A 22,200-nucleotide genomic window follows, 5' to 3' on the forward strand; every position below is an offset into this window, starting at 1 on the left:
TCTCAGTACTGGGATTATAGGCATGTGGTATTACATTCAGCTTAAGTGGTACTTATTTTTAATTTTAAACCAATGGTAACATTCAGCCAGGCATAGTCTCACACCTGTAACCCTAGTATTCAGGAGACTAAGACAGGATTCCCACAAAAATCAGAGCCAGCCTGGATACACAGTGAGGTTCTAGGCCAGCTTTAGCTACAATATGAAAATCCTGGGGGGGGGGGGCTGGATAGGAAAGAAGGGAATAAGGAGATGGTTCTAAATTTGGATCCCCAGAACCCAAGGCAATGCTGAGCAGGCATGGAAGACCTCCTGTAATTCCTACCTTGGAAGATGGAGACAGAATCCCCAGAGCAAGTTAGCTACCAAGACTAGCTCTATGGAATGAGCTCTGGGTTTGACTGAGAGATCCTGCCTCAAGGAGACCTGGCTGTCCTGGAACTCTATGGAGTTGAAGAGAATCACAGAGATTTAAGACTTGTGTTGCTCAAACCAGCCGAAAACAATTTGTCTCTTTTACAAAACAAACTGAGCGGGTCGTGGTAGTGTACACTTTTCATTGCAGCACCGGGAAGGCAGAGGTAGAGGAGAGTCTCTACGGCCAAGATCAGGTTCAGGAGCTGAGTAGCCTCTCACCCTCCTGCCCACGCCGTTCCGCCCCGCTCCACGGAGGCCCGGAGGAAGCGGTGAGCACAGGGGATGCTCAGAGCCCAACTCCAAGCCCCAACCCCGGCTGCGACCAGGCGGCCACGACGCCACTGCGCCGCCGCCTCTCGCGAGACCACAGCCGGGCCGCGCCTCCTTCCTCTCCGCTGTCTCTCTCTCTCTCCCCGCCCCCGGGGGCTGCGCAGCTTCCTCCAGAGCTCGGGAACCTCGGACGTGGCGAGGCGGTCAGAAGGCTGGAGCGCGGCACATAGAGGTCCCTCGGGCGGACCTTCTGAGCCGCAGTCCAGCCAGGGAGCGCCGACGCATCTTTCCAGGTACACCGCACCGACTGGCGGAGGCCTACTGCGCGTGCGCCGGGGCCTTAGCGGGGCGCCACACCTGGGTGGGCAGGGGCTGCTCGCGCACGCGCGCCGCGGTGCCCGCGGGCTGTGGGGAGTTGGGCGTCGTTTGTCACTGCTAGGGAGCGCTGTCGCTGGCGTGGCGTCATTCCCGCGGCTTCTGTGCTCCGGCTCAGCTCGGGGCGGGGCGGGAGGATGACTTCGGAGATGGAGTCGTCGCTGGAGGTCAGCTTCTCGTCCAGCTGTGCGGTGTCAGGGGCGTCTGGGTGTTTGCCTCCCGCCCGCTCCCGCATCTTCAAGATCATAGTGATCGGCGACTCGAACGTGGGCAAGACGTGCCTGACTTACCGCTTCTGCGCCGGCCGCTTCCCCGACCGCACCGAGGCCACGATCGGGGTGGACTTCCGAGAGCGAGCCGTGGATATTGATGGAGAGCGCATCAAGGTGAGCCGGTGGGGCGGGGACGCTGTCTCAGCGGAGTGCCGCTCCTTCTTGGCAGGTGTCGGGACCTCACCCTGGGTCTGGGCAGGAGTGTGCGGTGCGCCCCATGGCGTGGGAAAGTGTGTTTGTATCTATCAAACTTCTGAGGCATTGTTCCTCCACCTCTAATGTACATCAGGTTTACCTGGGACTTCTTGTTTTTCAAAAAAGCACGTTCTGATTTGATAAGCTCCCCTATAACGCACATGCAATGAGTCTGTGGACCGACCACACTTTGAGTGACAGAGGTGTAGGGGGCGGTCACCCCCCCACTCCCACCCCCATTGCTTGAGTGAGAGTTTTGGGCTGGGAATCTGGGTGGTGGTGGTGGTGGGGTATAACCGGAAGAAACTCAGAAATTTTTCAAGCATAGAAAATTCCGTTATAAGTCGGGCCTGGGGGAACACTTCTTAAATCTCAGCACTCTCACAGAGACCAGGATCTCTGTGTTTGAGATCAGCGTGGTCTAATTAGTTCCAGGATAGACAGGGCTCTCCTGGATAGACAGAATACACAGAGAAACCCTGTCTCAACCAAACAAACCTCAAACACCCCAATTTAACAACAACAACAACAACAACAACAACAAAACCTCCGTTATATCTAGGAATTCTTTTGAGCATTGCACAGATGCTAAGTATTGTGGGAGTAAAACCTGTTGCCTTTGAGGCGTTTTCTGTATGATAACCAATTTATCTAGGGGGAAAAAAATCTGTTTTCTCATTGAGGCATTTATATGTGATGGTTCTTAGGTGGTTTGCCAACATCATATCTCTTGTTGCAAAAACAGACCCTCTCCCAGGTAGCTACTGAGACTTTGTAATCATAGTAGGAAGTCTAAGGCAGCCAGGTTGGGATTCTGAAGGGTTGGGTTCCTCAACTGCAGAATAATGATCCTTGACAAGTCAGGGGCCTCCTGATGCTGTAAACCTCGGCACTGTTGCGAAACTACTAAGGGTTACTTAATACTACTCCTTAAAACATATGAGATGGAGGTGTGTGTGTGGGGGGGGAGCACCCGTGTCTTTAACTCTAGTATTCTGGGAGATAGAGGCAAGTGGATTTCTGTGCGTTCAAGGCAGTCTGGTGTATATAGTTAGTCCCAGGACAACCAGGGAGACTACAAACTGCCCCCCTCCCCACATATGAAACCTGGGACCACCCACCCCCTTAAGCAACTGTTTTACATTGCAGTCTCCTACATCAGTCTACTCAGAAGAGGTTTGATTTGCCCCTCCTCCCCTTCTTCCCTTGAGGCGTCGTGTTTCCGTTTCTATACTCACCCTTTCCTCAAAGAGTTTTACTTTTACCCCAGGAACAATAAAGGGCAAATCATCTTATTTAAGAGATCAACCCTTCTCTGGGCCCCTTTGCTTTTAAATTTGCCTTTATTTTATGTGTGTGCATGCACAGGTGTGCATGAGTATGTGTGTATGTGAGTGAGGTAAGTCTAGGCTCTAGGGATTGATGTCAGGAGTCTTCCTCGGGTGCTCTCTAGCTTTACTGTTTTGAGGTAGTCTCCTCAACGAATCTGGAGCACACTGGTTCCATGAGACTGACTAGGACTAGGATCAGGGCTGGGATCACAGTTGTACAGGTGCCAAGGGTACAAATTTAGCTTGGCAAGCACTTTCTTTCCTTTCTTTCTTTTTCTTTTCTTTTTTTTTTTTTTTTTCCAGACAGGGTTTCTCTGTGTAGCCCTGGCTGTCCTGGAACTCACTTTGTAGACCAGGCTGGCCTCGAACTCAGAAATTCGCCTGCCTCTGCCTCCCGAGTGCTGGGATCAAAGGCGTGCGCCACCACTCCGGGCTTGGTTTACACTTCCACATCACTGTTCACCACTGAAGGAAGTCAGGACAGGAACTCACACAGGGCAGGAACCTGGAGGCAGGAGCAGATGCAGAGACCATGGATGGGTGCTACTTACAGGCTTGCTTCCCCTGGTTTGGCCAGCTTGCCTCCCTGTACTTCCCAGGATACCAGCACCACCCACAATAGGTTGGGCCCTCGTCCATTGGTCACTAAGTGTGAAAATGCCTTACAGCTGGGTGTCTTGGAGGCATTTTTCTCAACTTCTCTTGATGACTCTAGCTTGTGCCAAGTTGGCACAAACCCAGCCAGTATAGTGTAGAAGCCTGTGGAGGCGGGAAAGCTTCTGGTGTGTGTGTCTTTTGGGGGTCAGCAGTTGTGGGGAAAGTTGCCCAGTTAGCCCAGGTGCAAGTGTGAGCCAGTGATGCTATGGCATGGATTTGTCTCTCAAGTTCACTTGTTGGGAATATAATTCCCAAGCTCCTAAATAATGAGACTTGGAGGTGGGACATTTGGGAGGTGATTGGGTCCTTCAGACTTATGATTGGGTTAATCCCTTCATAGATTAATTACACTAATCTGTGGACTGGTTAAGGGATTAGTTCATAGATTAGTGAATTAATCTCATTTATGGATTAATGGGTTAGTGGGAGGGTTTTCCTACCTATAAAGCTGTGAACCAAATGAACCTCCATTCTCTAAGGGTATGGGTGCTGTGTCGGGCCTCCATTCTCTAAGGGTATGGGCACTGTGTCGGGCCTCCATTCTCTAAGGGTATGGGTGCTGTGTCGGGCCTCCATTCTCTAAGGGTATGGGTGCTGTGTCGGGCCTCCATTCTCTAAGGGTATGGGTGCTGTGTCGGGCTTTTTGTTTTGCTTTGCTTTTGCTTTTCTGAATATTTTAATTAATGAATAAATGTAGAGACCATCCTCCTGTGCTCTGCAGCCCTGGCTGTCCTGGAACCCTCTTTGCACCACAGTTGGGTTCTAACTCACTGAAGTTGACCTGCTTCTGCCTTCAATCCCAGCACTTGGGAGACAGGGGTAGGCGGATCTCTGAGTCTGAGGCCAGCCTGGTCTTCTAGTGCAGTGGTTCTCTGCCTGTGGGTTGCAACCCCATTTGGGGTTGAGAGACCCTTTCCCTGGGGTCAACTAAGGCCATCAGAAAACACAGTTATGCTGGGTGTAGTGGCATAAGCCTTTAATCCAAGCACTCGGGAGGCAGAGGCAGGCGGATTTCTGAGTTCGAGACCAGCCTGGTCTACAAAGTGAGTTCCAGGACAGCCAGGGCTACACAGAGAAACCCTGTCTCGAAAAACCAAAAAAAAAAAAAAAAAAAGAAAACACAGTTATTTACAGTACAATGCATGACAATAACAAAATTACGGTTAAGAAGTAGCAATGAGAATATTTTATGGTTGGGGGTCACTACAGCATGAGGAAATGTATTTAAGGGTCACAGCATTAGGAAGGTTGAGAACCACTGACAAAGAGAATTCCAGGACATCCAGGGCTATACAGAAATCCTCTCTTGAACAACCAAAAAATTACATTAAATAAAAAAATGGTGGTGGTGGCGGCGGCGGCGGCGAATGGGTATTAGGAATAGTCCCTTACACATAGGATCTGATTTTTAAGTCAGTCGCTGGCTTAGAATAAAGGATGTACTTTCTTTTTTGAAAACAAACAAACAAAAAATCTCACATAATGGTTATGGTTCCAGAGCTGGGTGTGGTGGTATCCATCTTCAGTCCCAACACTCACGAAGCAGAGGCAGGCAGATCTGAGATTGAGGTCAGCCTGGTCTACACAGCAAGTTCTAGGCCATCTAGCAAACAGTGAGACCCTGTCTCAAACACAGACACACATAAACATACACACAGTTTATGTACATTTTTGTGTGAGTGTGCACATGTTCATGCACATGTTCATGCACATGTATGTAGAGGCCAGAGGTTGATGTTACATGTCTCCCTCAATTGCTCTCTACTGCTGTGTTTTTTGAGACAGGGCCTCTCTGAAAGTGGAACTTATATCCCCAGCCCTACCTTGCACTCATGAACCTCCTGTCTTTACCTCCTGGGCGCTGGGATTGCAGGCAGGCACACCTGGTTTGTGCAGTGCTAGGGATGGAGTCCAGGACATGTCTATGCTGATGGAACTGTGTACATATAAATCTAAGCTCTCTCCCCACCCCTGTGTATATAAAAAGTCTGTAAAACCTTTCCTAAGCAGAGTCTGATGGTGCGTGCCTTTATTCTCAGCATTCAGGAAGCGTAGATAGGCATGTATGTGAGTTATAGGCCTACCAGAGCTACATAATGTGAGGCTGAGGCAGGAGTATAGCCTTGAGTTGAAGGCTAGCCCGACTACTTAGTGCATTGAGAGCCTCTTTGTCTCAAAACAAAACAAAAGAGCCAGGCATGGTAGCACACCTAATCCTAGCACTCTTGGAATTGTTTGAAAAGAACTCAGGCTATGCCACTGGGCAGTTGAGCTGTGTGTCCACGGCCGCCATCAGTCTGGTAGCCTTAAAAAGAGTCTTCTTCAATTCCACGACAGCTAAGTGAGAGCCTGTCTAAACATACACGGAGAGAAAGAAACCAGATCTCCCACAAAGCCTGTACTTGCTAATTGATTTCTGAGTGCTAGATACATATAAATGCAAGAGAAAATCTTGTTCACAGAATGTTGGCAGCTGAATAAAACTTAATTCCTTAAATAAAAATGCATTTGACTTTGAGATTGGTTCTCCCGGTCTTATCCATATGCCCCTTCCCGATGTCTTGCTGCATACCTCTCAGCAGTCATTTGGCCATGGCAGATACCTGAGTATAGCCTGATATCCTGAGATTTAACCCAGATCTCCTCATTGATCCGACGTCACTACTTAAACATATCAGGGCTGGTGTCTATAGACAAAAGAGTGAGAGTTCACTATGTTAAAAACAAGATAGTAATTTTTTTAAAGATTTATTTATTTATTATATGTAAATACACTGTAGCTGTCTTCAGACACCCCAGAAGAGAGCGTCAGATCTCATTACGGATAGTTGTGAGCCACCATGTGGTTGCTGGGATTTGAACTCAGGACCTTCGGAAGAACAGTCAGTGCTCTTAACCACTGAGCCATCTCTCCAGCCCAAGATAGTAATTTTAACTATGGAGAAACAATCAAGATATGGTTTCTCCTTAGATCAAATATTTAAAGAGTAATAATTGATAAAATAGATATTTTATTAAGCACAAAGAATGATAACATGGTGTAAGGAGTAGCAAACTGTGAGAGTCAAATGCTCTACTTTTTGTTTTGTTTTGTTTTGTTTTGTTTTTTCGAGACAGAGTTTCTCTGTATAGCCCTGGCTGTCCTGTAACTCATTTTGTAGACCAGGCTGGCCTCGAACTCAGAATTCCGCCTGCCTCTGCCTCCCAAGTGCTGGGATTAAAGGCGTGTACCACCACCGCCTGGCTAAATGCTGTACTTTTAAAATATTATTTATTTATTTTTATTTATACGAATACACTGTAGCTGCTTTCAGACACACTAGATTAGGGCATCAGATCCCATTACAGATGGTTGTGAGCCACCATGAGGGTGCTGGGATTTGAACTCAGGACCTCTGGAAAAGCAGTCAGTGCTCTTAACCGCAGAGTCATCTATCCAGCCCTCTACTTTTTTTTAATGCAATCTAAATAATTTTTGTATCATTTTCTGTGCTGGGGCGGAACCCAAGGCTTTTCCATACATGCTGCTCAGGCCAGTGCTCTGCTCCCTAAGCTACACCCCAGCACTGCTTCATGTGGTTGGAGGAAAGAATGAGATTTCATGGTAAATGAAAATCACATAAAGTTCAGGACCTACCGGGTCATCCAGCTGTAATCTCTATCTTTTACTTCCTCAATCCAGCTAGCTTCACACTGCAGTTTCTCCTGTTACTCCCATCATCAAAACCCTAGCTAAAACTCTGTCTTTAACCCTGTCCTTGGGGGGATGGAGGTCTAAGTCCAGTGATGGAGTACTTGTCTGGCATGTTCGGGATGATGGCTCTCCTCCTTAGTACTGGGGGAAAGCCAAACCTGCTTCGAACTTCGTTAGCAGCCCAGTTCTCATTTAAAAACAGTGAACACAAGCCTTCCTTTGTCTGGTGCACACTGCCCTCTTCTTTCAGGCATCTTAGAGTCCAGTCAAATCATTTGCTGGTTTCCCACTGCTGGCTAGAAATGTCTCTCCTGTATTTTCCTGCAAGGTGGTTATTCCGAGTCTCTTTCTTGAGAATCCCACCCATTCTGCGTCCTTCTGTGTAAACCCCCTTAGCCTCCACCAAACCATCATCTCATTGTATGGGAAGACTGTCAGGCAAGACCGGTTTGAGTCTGGTAACAGCTCCCGATCCATGCAGGAGGAGCTCAGGCCCAAGTGTTAAGTTGTGCAAACAGGTCAGTTTTGAGGTAGGTTACCCTGGAAATCCCAAATTCAAATGATTTTAAAAAGAAAAAAAAAAAAAAAGCCAATGAAAAGAAAGGTGGCAAAGGCAGGGCAGTGGTGGTGCACGCCTTTAATCTCAGCACTTGGGAGGCAGAGGCAGAGGCAGGCGAATTTCTGAGTTCAAGGCCAGAGGCTAGCCTGGTCTAAATGAGTTCCAGGACAGCCAGGGCTACATAGAGAAACCCTGTCTCGAAAAACCAAAAATATAAAAAAAAGAAAGGTGACAAAGGACAAAACTCTAGGTGAATGTTGAGGGTAAAGCCAATGCTAGAGGGCTCAGGGGCAAGTTACAGTGACCGGAGGTGATAACGCAGGAGCAGAGGTCATGAAAGTGAGGTGGGGCGTCCACCTCTAAAGTAAGTTTTCATTTATTTTATGTACCATGTGTGTGCCTGGTGCCCAGAAGAGGATGCTGGGGTCCCTGAACTAGATAGAGTTCCTGACTGTTGTGAACCAAATCCTAGCCCTCTACAGGAGCAGCAAATGCTCTTATCTGCTGAGCTGTCTCTCTAGCCTCTGAGTCTTTACAGTTTAGAACAGAGTATTGCTCAGTTGCACAGGCTTGTCTCAAACTCCAGATAGTCCTGATACACTGCCCCCGTCTCTGGAGTAACAGAATCACAGATAGCAGTATGCTTGGTGGAACGTTGAATTGTATTTATTTTGAGATGCTTTAATTTAAATTGCATGTATTTTGTGTGTGTGTGTGTGTGTGCGCGCGCACATGCACGTGCATACTTGTGCACACATGCATGGATGCACACATGCCTATGGAAGTCAAAGGATGACTTCCGGGAGGTGGTTTGCTCCTTCCACAGTATGGGTCCTGGGATTGAATTAAGGTTGTCAGGCAAGGTAGCAAGCACCTTTCCACGCCTGAGCAGTCTTGCCAGCCCTGAATACAGGATTCAGATACCTATGTTTGATACAGGTCCTTGTCATGTAGCTCTGGCTGTCCTGGAACGCACAAAGATCCACTTGCCTCTGCTTGGATGAAAGGTGTGCTCCGCCACGCCAGGATAGGAGGGTTCATTAGGATCTTATCTGACAAATTCTGAATCAGTTCCTAGGACCCACTCATGGTTCAAAAGACATCCTCTCTAAATTTAAAAAACATTTTATAAAAGTGAGTCCCAAGGTAGCAGTTCTGTGCTGGCCCGAGGTATGATGCCAGGCTCACGTTTACCTCTGCTCTCTGCTCTCCTTGTGAGGCTGGTTTTACTCCTATAAATGCCTGCTGTCAGGCAGCAAGGGGCAGGCTGAGCTGTGACATGGGACATGTTTTAACTGCTGTCCTTGTGTGTGTTTGTGATTGTGTGTGCAGCTGTGCGTGGAGGTTATAGTTCTTCCTCAGTCACTCTCTACCTTAGTTTTGGGGACAGGGTCTCTCACTGGAAACTGATCAGTCCAGTTAGTCTGACTGGCCTGCATACTCCAGAGTCCCTCCTGTCCTCACACCTCCACTGCTGGGGTGGGGTACAGGGGTGACTGGCGCACCACCTGCCGTGAGTGCTGGCGACAGAACTCAGTCCTCAGATTTGCCAGCAAACACGGTACCTTCTCCCCGGGCCTGAAAGACAGTAGCTTTCATGGGATGCCCTCTTCCTGGGAAAGCTGGTTGCATGTAATTGACACCAATTCTGCTGCTGGGTCTCCCAAAGTGCCAAGAAAATATGAGAATGATTTATAATACCGTATATTTCTACCTTCAATAAAATTAGGCTCATGTTAGGAAACAGGAAGACTACTAAGACAATGAAGATGCCGGGCATGGTGGTGTATGCTTTTAACCTTAGAACTCAGGAGGCAGAGGCAGCTGAATCGGGGAGTGTGAGGCTACCCTGGTCTATAGAGAGCGTTCCAGGCCACTGAGGACTATACAGTAAGACCCTACCTTAAAATAAATAAATAAATAAAGATAAAATAAAGAGATTTGGATTTAAAGAACTGGCAGGTGTAAAAGTCTAAACTGAGGGCTCCATGGAAGGAAGGCCCAGAGGTCAGAGGTACTTGATTTCTGCATCCCACAGGTCAGTGGACAACCAACTCCTGAGCTGATCTCTGACCTGCATGCATTCAGCATGGCGTGTGTGCACCTGTGTGCACACGGGATAAAAAAACTAAAACTGCTTTTAATCCCAGTACATTTGACTCAGCATGGGCCTCTCATAGCACTAGGCCATAGGTATTCTAAATGGTTTTTGTGTGTTGTATCCTTTTCCCGCAGTGATTTTTAAAAACATTTTAAAAGCCCATACCTGTTCAGATTTATAATCTGTATTTAGTAGTCACATTGTGACTAGACTAGGATTATGAAGCGTGGACCCTGCAGGTAAAGACGGGCCAGAGAGCGGAGAGGTGTTACGGGCAGGAACAGTGGCTGAGTTGCTCTGTTTGTGCCATTGGACTGAGCTTGTCGACTTTGCTTTCTGTTTTCCTCTCCAGATCCAGTTGTGGGACACGGCAGGGCAGGAGCGGTTCAGGAAGAGCATGGTCCAGCACTACTACAGGAATGTGCATGCTGTCGTCTTTGTGTATGACATGACCAACATGGCCAGCTTCCACAGCCTGCCGGCTTGGATAGAGGAATGCAAACAGCACTTGCTGGCGAACGACATACCTCGAATTCTGGTGGGAAATAAATGTGACTTGAGAAGCGCCATTCAGGTGCCCACAGACTTGGCACAGAAGTTTGCTGACACACACAGTATGCCTTTGTTTGAGACCTCTGCTAAAAACCCCAATGATAATGACCACGTAGAAGCTATATTCATGACCTTAGCTCATAAGCTAAAGAGCCACAAGCCATTGATGCTTAGCCAGCTGCCTGATAACAGAATTAGCCTGAAACCTGAGACCAAGCCTGCGGTGACTTGCTGGTGCTGAGTCATAGGTGTGGCCATTGCGGGTCTGACTTACCTGAAGAGATGATTGGGAAGTGTGACAGTGATGAAGTTCGTAAGAGTAAATCCTAACTGTAGTAGATCATTCTGCTGTTATCGTTGTTATGATGCCTTTTGTATTTTGCATCCTCTCAATCAAGTTTGTCACTGAGACAGCACATGGAAAAGGCCGCTTTACAGTGGGGATTGAAAATGAAGACTACCGGGGCCATCTTTCCAGCTCCAGCCAGAAGCAGCAGCTTCAAGTGAGCATGATGGACCTTAAATGGTTGGTCCTCTTCCTCTCTGGGTCCCTGGAGCAGCAGAAGCCATGCTGGGTAGTGCACACATGCAGAGCAGCTGGAGCGAGCCGCAAGCTAATAGGGTGCTTTAATTACTCTGTCTTTAAGCACTAAAAACTAATCAAAAGAAAGCAAGCAGTTGTAACAGGAGTTTACTTTAGCCATGACATTTAATCAGAATATCAAATATTCTGGTGCCCCTTGTCCTCTGTTCCCAGTCACAGTCAGTTGGGTGACTCGGAGCTGATTTCAGTCAGCATCCATTTGGCTGGGTTCTGTATGTATGTTCCTGTAATTGTATTGTTGGATGAGGTTTTGACATGCGTGAATTTTATGGCCTTGGTATAAAAATTGGTAAAGCAAACTGTTCCTTGGTATAAAAAATGAGTTAAGTATTGAAAAATATCTTACCTGTCCCTCAATGATGAAAGAAATGGTTTAGAAAGATTTTTTTTTTTTGCCCTAAGTACTTGTAGTTTGAGTTTAAAACTTTGCACAAAGGAAATAGCACGTTTACATATGAAGGTCTTAGCAGAGTGGTGTGTAAGCTGTGCTCAGCCTAAGTCCGCACATCCTCTTTGTGACAGCTTGCAACCCTTGCCAATTTTAGAGGAAATGAAGCCAAAATAATGTCTTACTTAAATATTTTCATAATGTGGGAAACAAACATAACCCAACCTAGTTTCAGATTCTTGTTTCATTATTCTGATGGTCCCAACTGGACAGTTCATTTATGAAAGCAAAATTGTTCTATTTAATAAACTAAGTGAAAGTAACTTAAGGGATGATTGTACAATTTAAATATTAATTCAGTAAATACAATGAAATGAAGATTAGGACCCAGATTGGCTTTCTTTGTAGTTAGAAAGATCTTTCTTTGGTTCCTTCTTTTTTTCTTTTTTTTAATAGAAGGTCTCTCTTTGTGGGCCTGACTGGCCTGGGACAGGGGTGGCCTCAGACTTACAGATACCGACCTGCCTCTTCCTCCAGCTGCTGGGAGTTAAAGGCTTCTGTCACCAGGACTAGCCCAATACATCTTTCTTAATCATGCTACAATTAAAGATTAAAGGTTGTCTTCTGTCTAAATGAATGCTGACTTGTGAACTGTTTTCCTGGTGACACAAAATGGCGGTAGTGACGGGTGGCTGCAGATGTTTGTACGGAGGAACATCTGGTCATTGTTCTTCCACGTTCTGTACACCGAGGGTGGGGGGAGCTGATCTGTTCTCTAAGTACCTCTGTGGTTTTCTTCTGGACTGTTTCAGTACAGAACTGTTAATTAGTCATTTTTCTTTTTAATGTAACTTTTCTTAATGAGCATTCTTACAATTCTGTGAAAAGCATAATTTTTTCATTTTAGTATTTATTAATCAAAACATATTTGTAACTCATTTGTAACGACCTATCACTTTAGTTTTAGTTTTTTATTTGAAAAAGATACAACCCAGGTGAGCAAGGACAACCCCTTTAGATGTGGTCCAAGGCGCTTGGGCTTATAACGCACTTTATAGACTATTGATATTACTTTCAAAATGATGGTGAGGTGACATCTTGTTACTTTTTTAAGCACAAATCACACATTTTGTACATCTGTGATTTTATTTTGGCTGACATTTAATGGAAAGTGTCACGTTTTAGGAAAAAAAATCTTAATTTGTGAACAGCAAAGCAAACTCCTCTGGCGTCTGTTGTGGTTGGTTGACAGTGTACACCTCTTTGATGTTCTCCCAACAAGGATGATAGTTTTGCTGTGAAACAGCGCCACCTTTAACACTTCTCCCATAACGTACAATAAATCATCTTTGCCACGAGGAAGCGTTTCTTTCTTTGGTTTTCTGGGTTGAATGTAAAATTAAAGAACGTACTTCTTCCTGTCTACTGTGGTTTTCAGAAAATATGTACGGCCTACAGTTCGTTCATTTGAAAATCCCAAATCTGGGGCTGGTGAGATGGCTCAGTGGGTAAGAGCACCTGACTGCTCTTCCGAAGGTCCAGAGTTCAAATCCCAGCAACCACATGGTGGCTCACAACCATCCGTAACGAGATCTGACTCCCTCTTCTGGAGTGTCTGAAGACAGCTACAATGTACTTACATATAATAAATAAATAAATCTTTAAAAAAAAAAAAAAAAAAGAAAATCCCAAATCTGATATTTAGTCTATTCAAAACCTTTCAGATTTTGGATTGAGAGTTTTTGGATTAGGGATTCCCAACCATTGAAGTTGATACAGATGACTAAAACCAAACCCAAAGTTAAAACCTAAGGGATTCTCAAGAATACTCAGTGCAGACAGCACATGTGCTAAAAATGGCTGGTGTGGACTTAGCTGAGTGAGCACAGGTAACTAGAGATGGAGAAGGAAGAGTGTGAGTCAGGTACAAGACTGCATCTAGACCCTGCTGGACAGGGCAGAGGTAGCTGTTAGTCAGTTTGTGTTATCTAAGTTACTGTTGTATTCAAATGCTAACTTGCATCCAGAGATAGCTGTCTTAATCAGATATTCACCAACTGGCCCTGTCCTTCAGACATGTATGTAGGAGGGAGCTTGTGGAGCTCAGAAGAGGACATCAGGTCACCAGGAGACACCCGACATGGGATCTTAACTTGGGTCCTCTGGATCCTCAGTTGGCCATGTCCTAGATTTGCTAGAACTGGCACGTGCTATTTTAATTTACTTGGTTTATTGAAGTAATCTTGTCTGTCCAATGTTTGCCAAATTCCTACTGTGTGCCCCCCCAGTGGTTGTATGCTGTGGAATTGTATAAACAAATCGAACTGTCTTTGAAGAGCTTAAAGTGTAGGTAAGGGGCTGGAGAAATGGCTCAGTGGTTAGTAGTGCTTGTTTTTCTAGAGGATCTAGGTTAAGTTCCCAGCACCTATTTTGGGTGCCTCACAGCCACGTGTAACTACAGCTTTGGGTGATCTGATGCCTTCTTCTGGGCCTCACAGGCACCTGCATACACATGACATAAACTCACACACATACACACACACACACACACACACACACCCCAAATGAGGTAAATGCATGGATGTCACATTAAGGAATTTAAGGAATAAATCATACTTCTCTTGGAGTAGGTTGACCAAGAGAGCCCAACTTTGACTGCTTCATTTCTCTATGTGCGTCTTCCATCTGTAGGTTGTAATTTCTGGCCTGTCCGTAGCCCATATGTTGTCGGAGTCTGATCTACCCCCTTGCTTGCCCTGTGTTGCCTGTGTGTTGTGCTTGTTCCTAGCAGAGAGCTTGACTCTGTATCTATTGACCAGCACAGGAAACACGGTATGGGAAAATGAGGGAACATGTTCTCTACAGAACTCTTTAACTGGTTTACAAGGGAGGATACTCCTGACCTTAAGTGATCCACAGGAGCACTCCAAACCTCATACCTTATCAACCTATCTGTACCTGTTGTTTCCAGCATATATGGTGGCTATTTACTTTAACATTGCCTTCGACATGTTGACTGCTCTCAGTAAACAATTACCACACATACCTGCATGCACTCATGCATGCGCACACTGATTTGGCTCATGGAGAGGTGCACAATTTTAAGAGTAAATATGGGGGTTTGCAACCCCATAGGAAGAACAATATCAACTGACTAGACCCACCCCCACCCCCAGAGCTCCCAGGGGTTAAGCCATCGACAAAGGAGTAAACATGGCTCCAGCTGCACATGTTGCAGAGGACGGCCTTGTCAGGCATCAATGGGAGGAGAGGCCCTTGGTTCTATGAAGGCTCAATAGATGCCCCAGTGTAGGGGAATCGAGGGTGGGGAGGTGGGTTTGGGTCAGTGGGTAGAGGAACACCCTCATAGAAGCAGGAGGAGGGAGGATGGGATAGGGGGTTCCCGGGAAGGGGGGAAACTGGGAAAGGGTATAACATTTGAAATGTAAATAAAGAAAATGTCCAATAAAAAAAAGAAAAAGAAAGTAAATATGCATTTGATTTACATTGTAAAGCTGTTTTGTATGGAAAATTCAAAGCATATTAAGATTGGTGACATTGTTCCCTTACAGGCAAATTAAACAGGCTGAGCACACAGTAGGACAGCAGGTGAAGTTTAAATAACCTCCAGGCATATTATTAACTTGGCTGCAAGGTCCAGCAAAAGTTCAGTCTCTTTGCAGGCAAGAGATATGTTCAGAAAGCACACCACCATAGGTAAGTAGGAGTTCTGTTGCAATGAGAAGGTGTGATCGGTTGGATAAGCAGACACCAGAGGAGGGTCCTCAGAGTGGAGCTGTGTGAAAGCATCACAACAGCAAAGATGTCTGGATGACATTCTGAGGTCCATGTGAGGTATTCTCTGAGTACGCGTATCAAACAGGCTTAACCAGGCCTGGGAGGTAGTAGGCAGAATGCTTGCCTAGTGTGCTCAAAGCCCTGGGTTAGAGTCCCAGCACCATACCAACCAGACATCTGTAGGGTCTCTCTGTAATCCCAGCACTCTGGAGGCAGGGTCAGGACGATAGGATCTAGTGGCATCTTTGACTACCTAGTGAGTTCAAGGCCAGCCTAGACTACCTGAGACCCTCGTAACTCAAAAATAAAAATTAAAAAGAAGAAAAAAAGGCAAAAAGCAAGTCAGGAGTTTACTGTAGGACCCTGACTCCTCTCTGGCTCGTCTCCTTGGACTCAGGGGAGCTGAGGCTCTTCTCTTGCTGACTGAGCCCCACACTGAATGTCCTCATTGTCCCTCAGACAACTGCAGTTCTCTATCTCTCTGGCTCAGTAGGGAGGAACATGCGGTCACTGCCCATTTCTGGTGTTGGCTGTTGGAACCACAGCGAGGAAAATGACCTGATTGTCAGGCCTAGTGATTATTTCTAGAATGGATTGTGATTGGCCTGGCCCGTAGGTACTTGCCCAAGGCCCAAGGCCCAAGGCAAGTACCTACGTTTGTTTATCTTAAATAAACAAAGGCAGTATTTTGGATTTCAGGAGAGAAAGAATTTGTGGGTAGAGGGTAGAAAAGAAGTAGCTGGGACTGCCTCACAGAAACGTGGAGTTGTCTGTACACGGGTAACAAGTGAGACCTTGTTGCATAGTAGCAACATCACACTTACGCTGGGAGATCTGTGGCAATGGAAGGTATGTGGGAATGAGGTCATGGTGACAGTCGACTTACTGTAATAGCCTAAAAGACAAAGCTGTAACTGAGACCCTGGCAGAACGTACTGCATATTTACAATCCCAGGAGGCAGAGGCAGGAGGATCAGCATGTGAGGGTCCTCCTCACCTGACAATGAGTCTGAGACCAGCCTGGCTTGAGATGTCTCAAAATGGAGTGAATGAATGAATGAATGAATGAATACAGATCTAAAAGGTTGATCGTATTGTGCAGTGCTAGGGTACTTGGTGAGGATACTTGAGGCCCAAGGTTCAATACCATGTACCCCAACTCAATAAATACACAAAATAAAAAAAAAAAAAGAACAGAAAGACTTAGTGGATTTGGGTAACTTGCAGAGTCGCTAGGCAGATCCAGGAAAGAAATAGATGTGACAAATACAAGAACAGCAACACCCAAGAGAAATGTCCACCTGAGCCCTCTGTCAGGACTGTTCTCCTCAGCACTGGTGGCATCCTGGACCTGCCATCCTTGTGTCCCCAGAGCTGCTGCAGAAGTACTGAAGTACATCACTGCCCAAAGGACCATTCACCTATTATTGCATCCCCACCTGCACCCCTCACAACTGGCCCACACTTTATTATACTGAATACCATGAGGCACTGGCCAGGTAACAGCTCCACGTGTATACGGGTAGAGAAAAATCTCTATTCAGTATTTGAAATTATTGTGTCACTTAGTTTTAGAGTGCTGAACACAGAAGCCACGCCTTGCCCGTGCCAAGCAGACTCAGCCTCCTCCACCTGCATCCTCCAGGCCAGCAAACACGCAAACATATTTGTCCACCTTTCCAGTCCTTCCACCTAAATGTGTCAGTATTTGTCAAGCCTGGTAAGTCTTGTTGAGGAGTCATACAGGTCTCAGCCCGGTGTGACCCTGGAGACCACTGGAGATCACAGAACTGGGCTGATTGTCCTGTGTTTCCTGTCTACCTGGATGCCTGGAGCTCTACCTAGCTCTTTGGCCTTATTTGTGTGATTTCTAATCTCATTTAAAGATCTCTCTCTCTCTCTCTCTCTGTGTGTGTGTGTGTGTGTGTGTGTGTACTGGGAGCAATGTGGTGGTCAGAGGACAGCCTTGAAGCTGACTCAGCCCAAGTTTTCTCTTCCCACCTTCATGAATTCCAGGCTTTGAGCTTAGGTTGCCAGCTTAGGTTGCTGAACTGCAGGACTATCAACGGCCTCCAGTCTCCTCATCTTCTTTTGAATGACAGGGTATCGATATGTGGCCCAAGCTGGCTGGGAACTCAGAGACCCACCTACCTCTGCCTCCCAAGTGCTGGGACAAAGGGCTGCACCACCACTCCCAGCATATCCTCACTTTAGAAAAGAGACTGACAGTAACTGTTTGGATTATTGTACGATTAATGACTTAATATATATGTCATATCTATTGTTGCCTAGCAGATTTCCCCGAAGCTGAGTTGATAAAACAAGTGTATTATCCCTCAGTTGTGGTGGGCGAGGGATAGCAAGCCGTTCAGCTAGGCTCTTCTGTTTTGGGTGTCCAGGACAATGTCATCTGAGGGGTGGCTGGGAAGAGTTGGGCAGTTGAGGTGGGGCAGCTTAAGGTTGGTCCTTCCTGTTGTTCGTACCCTCTCTTTGTGGCAGCTTCAAGGTGGGTGGCCTTGCTGTACTATAGCTGGAAAACTCCTAAAGCAAGTGGCTCAGGATGCATCTGCATGTCCTAGTGTCACTTCTAAGGAGGTACAAAAGTCACTCTGAGCAGCAGTCGTAACAGCTTCCTCTGCCTTATGTGGGTAAGCTCTGTCTGGAATGAGAGGTCTGGCAGAGACTATGGCCTTTTAAATTTTTTGCATGGGATCATGGGCAGTTACTGCTCACAGTGGCCTCTGTCGTGCCAGAGCAACTAAAAGCCTTGGGATATAGAAAGCTATGCTGTACTTCTGGCAGAGAATGCACGTACACCAAGACATATGCTACCTTGCCAGATCTTATACTTCTTTTTCTTTTTCTTTCTTTCTTTTTTTTTTTTTTTTTTGTTTTTTTGTTTTTTTGTTTTTTTGAGACAGGGTTTCTCTGTATAGCCCTGGCTGTCCTGGAACTCATTTTGTAGACCAGGCTGGACTCGAACTCAGAAATCCACCTGCCTCTGCCTCCCGAGTGCTGGGATTAAAGGCGTGTACCACCACGCCTGGCTTTATTTTTCTTTCTTTAAAATTGTTTTTTAGGTTACCATCTGAAATGATGGATTGATTCATCGTGACACTTTCTTGTGTACACTGCTCTCATTTACACCCCCTGCTACCTCCTTGCTGGTCCCCTTTCTCTCTGCCAGTTGTCCCTCTTTTGTCCCCTTGTCACATGTATCTCATTTCTCTCTCTCCTTTTCCTTCCAGCACCCTTATGGTTCTTCTTTCCCTGTTTCCGTCCCTTTTGGTTTCCTGAACCACATATATTTTAATACACATACACACACACACACACACACACACACACACACACACACACACACACGGCCTTATTTGTAATATCCACTAAGTAGCTCAATAGTTGGATCACTACCAAACCTCCACGTTGCTACCGCCTCCCCTTCGATACTCCTGAATTATTATTTACTAAAATCTCTATTCCATCTTTGCTGCTCTAGACCCAATGGGGGGAGGGGCCCCTGGGGCCTCTCTTCCCAGGCTCATATATGACTGTGTGCTTTCTCTCCCGCAGCTGCCAAGTCTAATCCTCCTGCTTCCCCCCGGCATGGAGATTCTAAAAACTTCTTCCCGTGGTTTCCTTGCCCCAGAAATCTAGAGTCTCACCTCTGTCTCCCTGCCCAGTCATTGGCTGCTGGCAACTTAATTTACCAATTAGGAACCCGCAGCGTCTTACTCGAAGATGTAGGAATTCCCATGTAATTTGGGAACCTAATTAACATAAGCAATAAACCAAATCCACAACATTTGTCTTTCTGAGTCTGTCTTATTCTATTCAACATACTGTCCTCAGTTCCACACGCTGTCCAGTAAATGCCATTTCATTTAAATAAAAGTATCTATCAGCTGTCAATCAACTGCCATCTATTATCTATCTATCTATCTATCTATCTATCTATCTATCTATCTATCTATCTATCTATCATCAATCCTCTATTTATCTATCAGCTATCTGTCAATTATCTGTCACTATCTCAATCAATCATCTGTCTCTGTCTCTCTCTCTTTCTCTCCCTCTCTCTCTCTGCATGAGTGTTTTGCCTTGCCTGTATGTGTGTGCATCATGTATGCCCAGGTACCCAGGAACTCCAAAAAAAAAATGTATTGGCACACCTGTAACTGTAGTTACAGATAGTTGTTAACTGCCGTGTGGGTGCTAGGAATTGAACCCTGGGTCCTCTGGAAGAGCAGCCAGTGGTCTTAGCCAGTGAGCCATCTCTATAGCTGCACGTTTGCCTTTTAGTTATTTATTATGTCCTTTCTACCACTTTTTCTTTCAACCCTCACGTCCTTACTTTTGTGAGCAGCGTGTCCATGTTGGGAGTTGAACCCAGGTCCTCTGAAAGAGCAGCAAGGGCTCTTAACTGCTGAACCGTCTCTCCACTAAGTAGTTATTGCTGCCAATGTGTGCTTGGGCCACCCAGGGGCCACATGCAGAGAAAACAGACTCTCCCATCCCAGCAACCATCAATTGCCAATAGCTCAGCTCTGGGTAGGACTATGCTAGAACTTTCACTGGCTTGACCTTGTCCGGGTCTTGTGCGTGCAGTCACGGCTGGTGTGAGGTCATATGTGCTACACCCCTGTCATGTCTGGAAACCACTGTCTTGAAGTTGCCCTCCTGTAGAGCTGGCTCTTACACTCTTTCCACCACCTTTTCTGAGATGATCCCTGAGTGTCAACTGGAGGTCCCATTTAGAGCTGAGCACTTTATGGTTTAATAAAATTCCATGTCTATATATCACGTTTTCTTTATCCATTTTTTTTTTTTTTTTGGTTTTTCAACACAGGTTTTCTCTGTATAGCCCTGGCTGTCCTGAAACTCACTCTGTAATTCGCCTGCCTCCGCCTCCCAAGTGCACCACCATGCCCGGCTCCCATTCATCTTTTTGATTGACACTAGGTAGGTTCCACTTCCTAGCCATTAATAGTTATTTTTAGAAAACCAAACACTTAGCCAGGTAGTGGTGGTACAAACTTGCACGCCTTTAATCCCAGCACTTGGGAAGCAGAGGCAGGCAGATCCGGAGTTTGAGGCCAGCCTGGTCTACAGAGTGAGTTCCAGGACAGCCAGGGCTACACAGAGAAATCCTGTCTTGAAAAACAAAATGAAAGAAAGAAAGAAAGAAAGAAAGAAAGAAAGAAAGAAAGAAAGAAAGAAAGAAAGAGAGAGAGAAAGAGAAAGGAAGGAAGAAAGGAGGAAAGAATGAAAGAGAGAAGGAGAAAGAAAGAAAGAAAGAAAGGAAGGAAGAAAGAAAGAGAGAAAGAGAGAAAGAGAGAAAGAGAGAGAGAGAAGGAAAAGGAGACAGACAGACAGACAGACAGACACTTAAGCTGTCACTTCCTTAGGGAGGTTTGGTATAATGTGCTTTTGTTTCTGAAGTCTATAGCATGTTGAAAAAAGGTGCACTCCCCCTCAGCATTTTAAAAGTTCGAATTTTTTTATCTTGTTGAAAATCCTTCTAAGTTTAGAGTTGCATTAGACTCTGGACCCATTTGTTAAAAAGACAAATGTGACATCTAATTAATGTGCAAGAGCAAGCCGGGGGGGGGGGAGGGGGAGATGCCAATCTAGCAAATGAATCCCAGTAAAGACTTGTGCATAGTTTATGATGGAACAGAGAACCCAGGGACAAGGCTAAGCCTGGCCAGGCTTGCTCACATGATGGGCGAAAGTTGAGTAAGCTACGAGGGGGTAAACTAGTAGGTAGCATTCCTCAGTGGTCCCTGCTTCAGTTCCTGCCTCGACCTCCCTCAGTCAAGTGTGAGGGTGGGGGTGTGTAAGCCAAGTAAGTGTTTTCCTCCCCAGGTCTTTTCGGTTATAGTGTTTATCACAGAAAGTGAACTTGGACAGTGTGTTCTGAGTATGGGCACATAGAGAGGTCAGAGAATCACTTTGGGGAGTCACTTCTAGCTTTATGTGTGTCCCTGGATTTGAACTCAGTTCTCCAGGCTGGGCAGCAAGCACCTTTGCTGATAGCCATTTTGCCTAGGCTATGTCTCCTGAAGAGTTTAGAGAGCCTGGCCACACTGCTTTGTTAGTGTTTTGTAAACCAGCTTTCTCGGGACCAGGTGCTGCCACTGTAGCCTCACAGCCTGTGGCTCTGTGGCCTTGTGGCTCTGTGGCCTTGTGTCACCATGCCTCCTCACTGTGTGAGGCACAGTAAAGGGCCTTCTGCTTACAGATTCATATCAAGCATCCTCCCGTGGCTCTTCATGGTCGGGAGGGGAGGTGGTCTCATTAATTCTGTTTATAATGGCTTTGATTGTGCCAGTCTCCACAGCCTGAGGCCAGCATCTTGTATTCGATTGCCACACAATCACCCCTTCTCCTCAAAGCATTTGACATTTGAAAATCACTCCGTCTCCGTAAACGATGCCTCTTGATTCTCTAGCAATTTGGCTCCGAGGGCTTTACAAGAGGAAACATTTCCTGATGTGATGGTTTGACTGATGCTTTGTGAAAATGAGCAATTTCTGCCCAGCATGATGGCGCTCTGGCAATATCGCCCTGGGAGTTGGCACCTTCTGGGAGTTCCGTTGCTGGAAAGTGAACCCAGAGTCACGCACTCTGACTTTGTCTTCTCTGCTAAGTGCATCGAGCGAGCTAGTACCTCGCCCTTTTAGGAGGTGATGGGGGAGGCATGGCATGCACACTTGAAACTGCAACACTCAGAAGGCTTAGGGAGAACCCTAGCTTGGTCCACGTAATAACATCCTCTCTTGGAAGGAAAGAGAATGAGAGTAACGGACCTCTTCACCTTCTTTTTTTTTTTTTTTTTTCCTTTTCTATAGCTGTCTTCAGACACATCAGACGAGGGTATGGGATCCCATTATAGTTGGTTGGGAGCCACCATGTGGGTGCTGGGATTTGAACTCAGGACCTCTGGAAGAACAGTCATTGCTCTTAACCACTGAGCCATCTCTC

The 22,200-nt window shown here is 46.2% G+C and overlaps 1 protein-coding gene across 1 annotated transcript; it reads left to right on the forward strand.

The window, feature by feature from the left end:
• The first annotated feature begins 833 nt into the window (after positions 1–833).
• Positions 834–13,096, forward strand: Rab33b (RAB33B, member RAS oncogene family). Its single transcript, NM_016858.2, has 2 exons — positions 834–1,448; positions 10,224–13,096. The coding sequence occupies exons 1-2, from the start codon at positions 1,200–1,202 to the stop codon at positions 10,662–10,664; spliced, it is 690 nt and encodes a 229-aa protein (NP_058554.1). The 5' UTR covers positions 834–1,199; the 3' UTR covers positions 10,665–13,096.
• Positions 13,097–22,200: the final 9,104 nt, after the last annotated feature.

Source organism: Mus musculus, chromosome 3 (genome assembly GCF_000001635.26).
Source record: "Mus musculus strain C57BL/6J chromosome 3, GRCm38.p6 C57BL/6J".
Classification (NCBI taxonomy): domain Eukaryota; kingdom Metazoa; phylum Chordata; class Mammalia; order Rodentia; family Muridae; genus Mus; species Mus musculus.

Bases quoted from the DNA above. Each gene is read 5' to 3' on its own strand.
- Rab33b (NM_016858.2), top strand. From the start codon at position 1,200: ATGACTTCGGAGATGGAGTCGTCGCTGGAGGTCAGCTTCTCGTCCAGC. The intron at 1,449-10,223 runs GTGAGCCGGTGG...TTTCCTCTCCAG, and splicing joins TTGATGGAGAGCGCATCAAG to ATCCAGTTGTGGGACACGGC.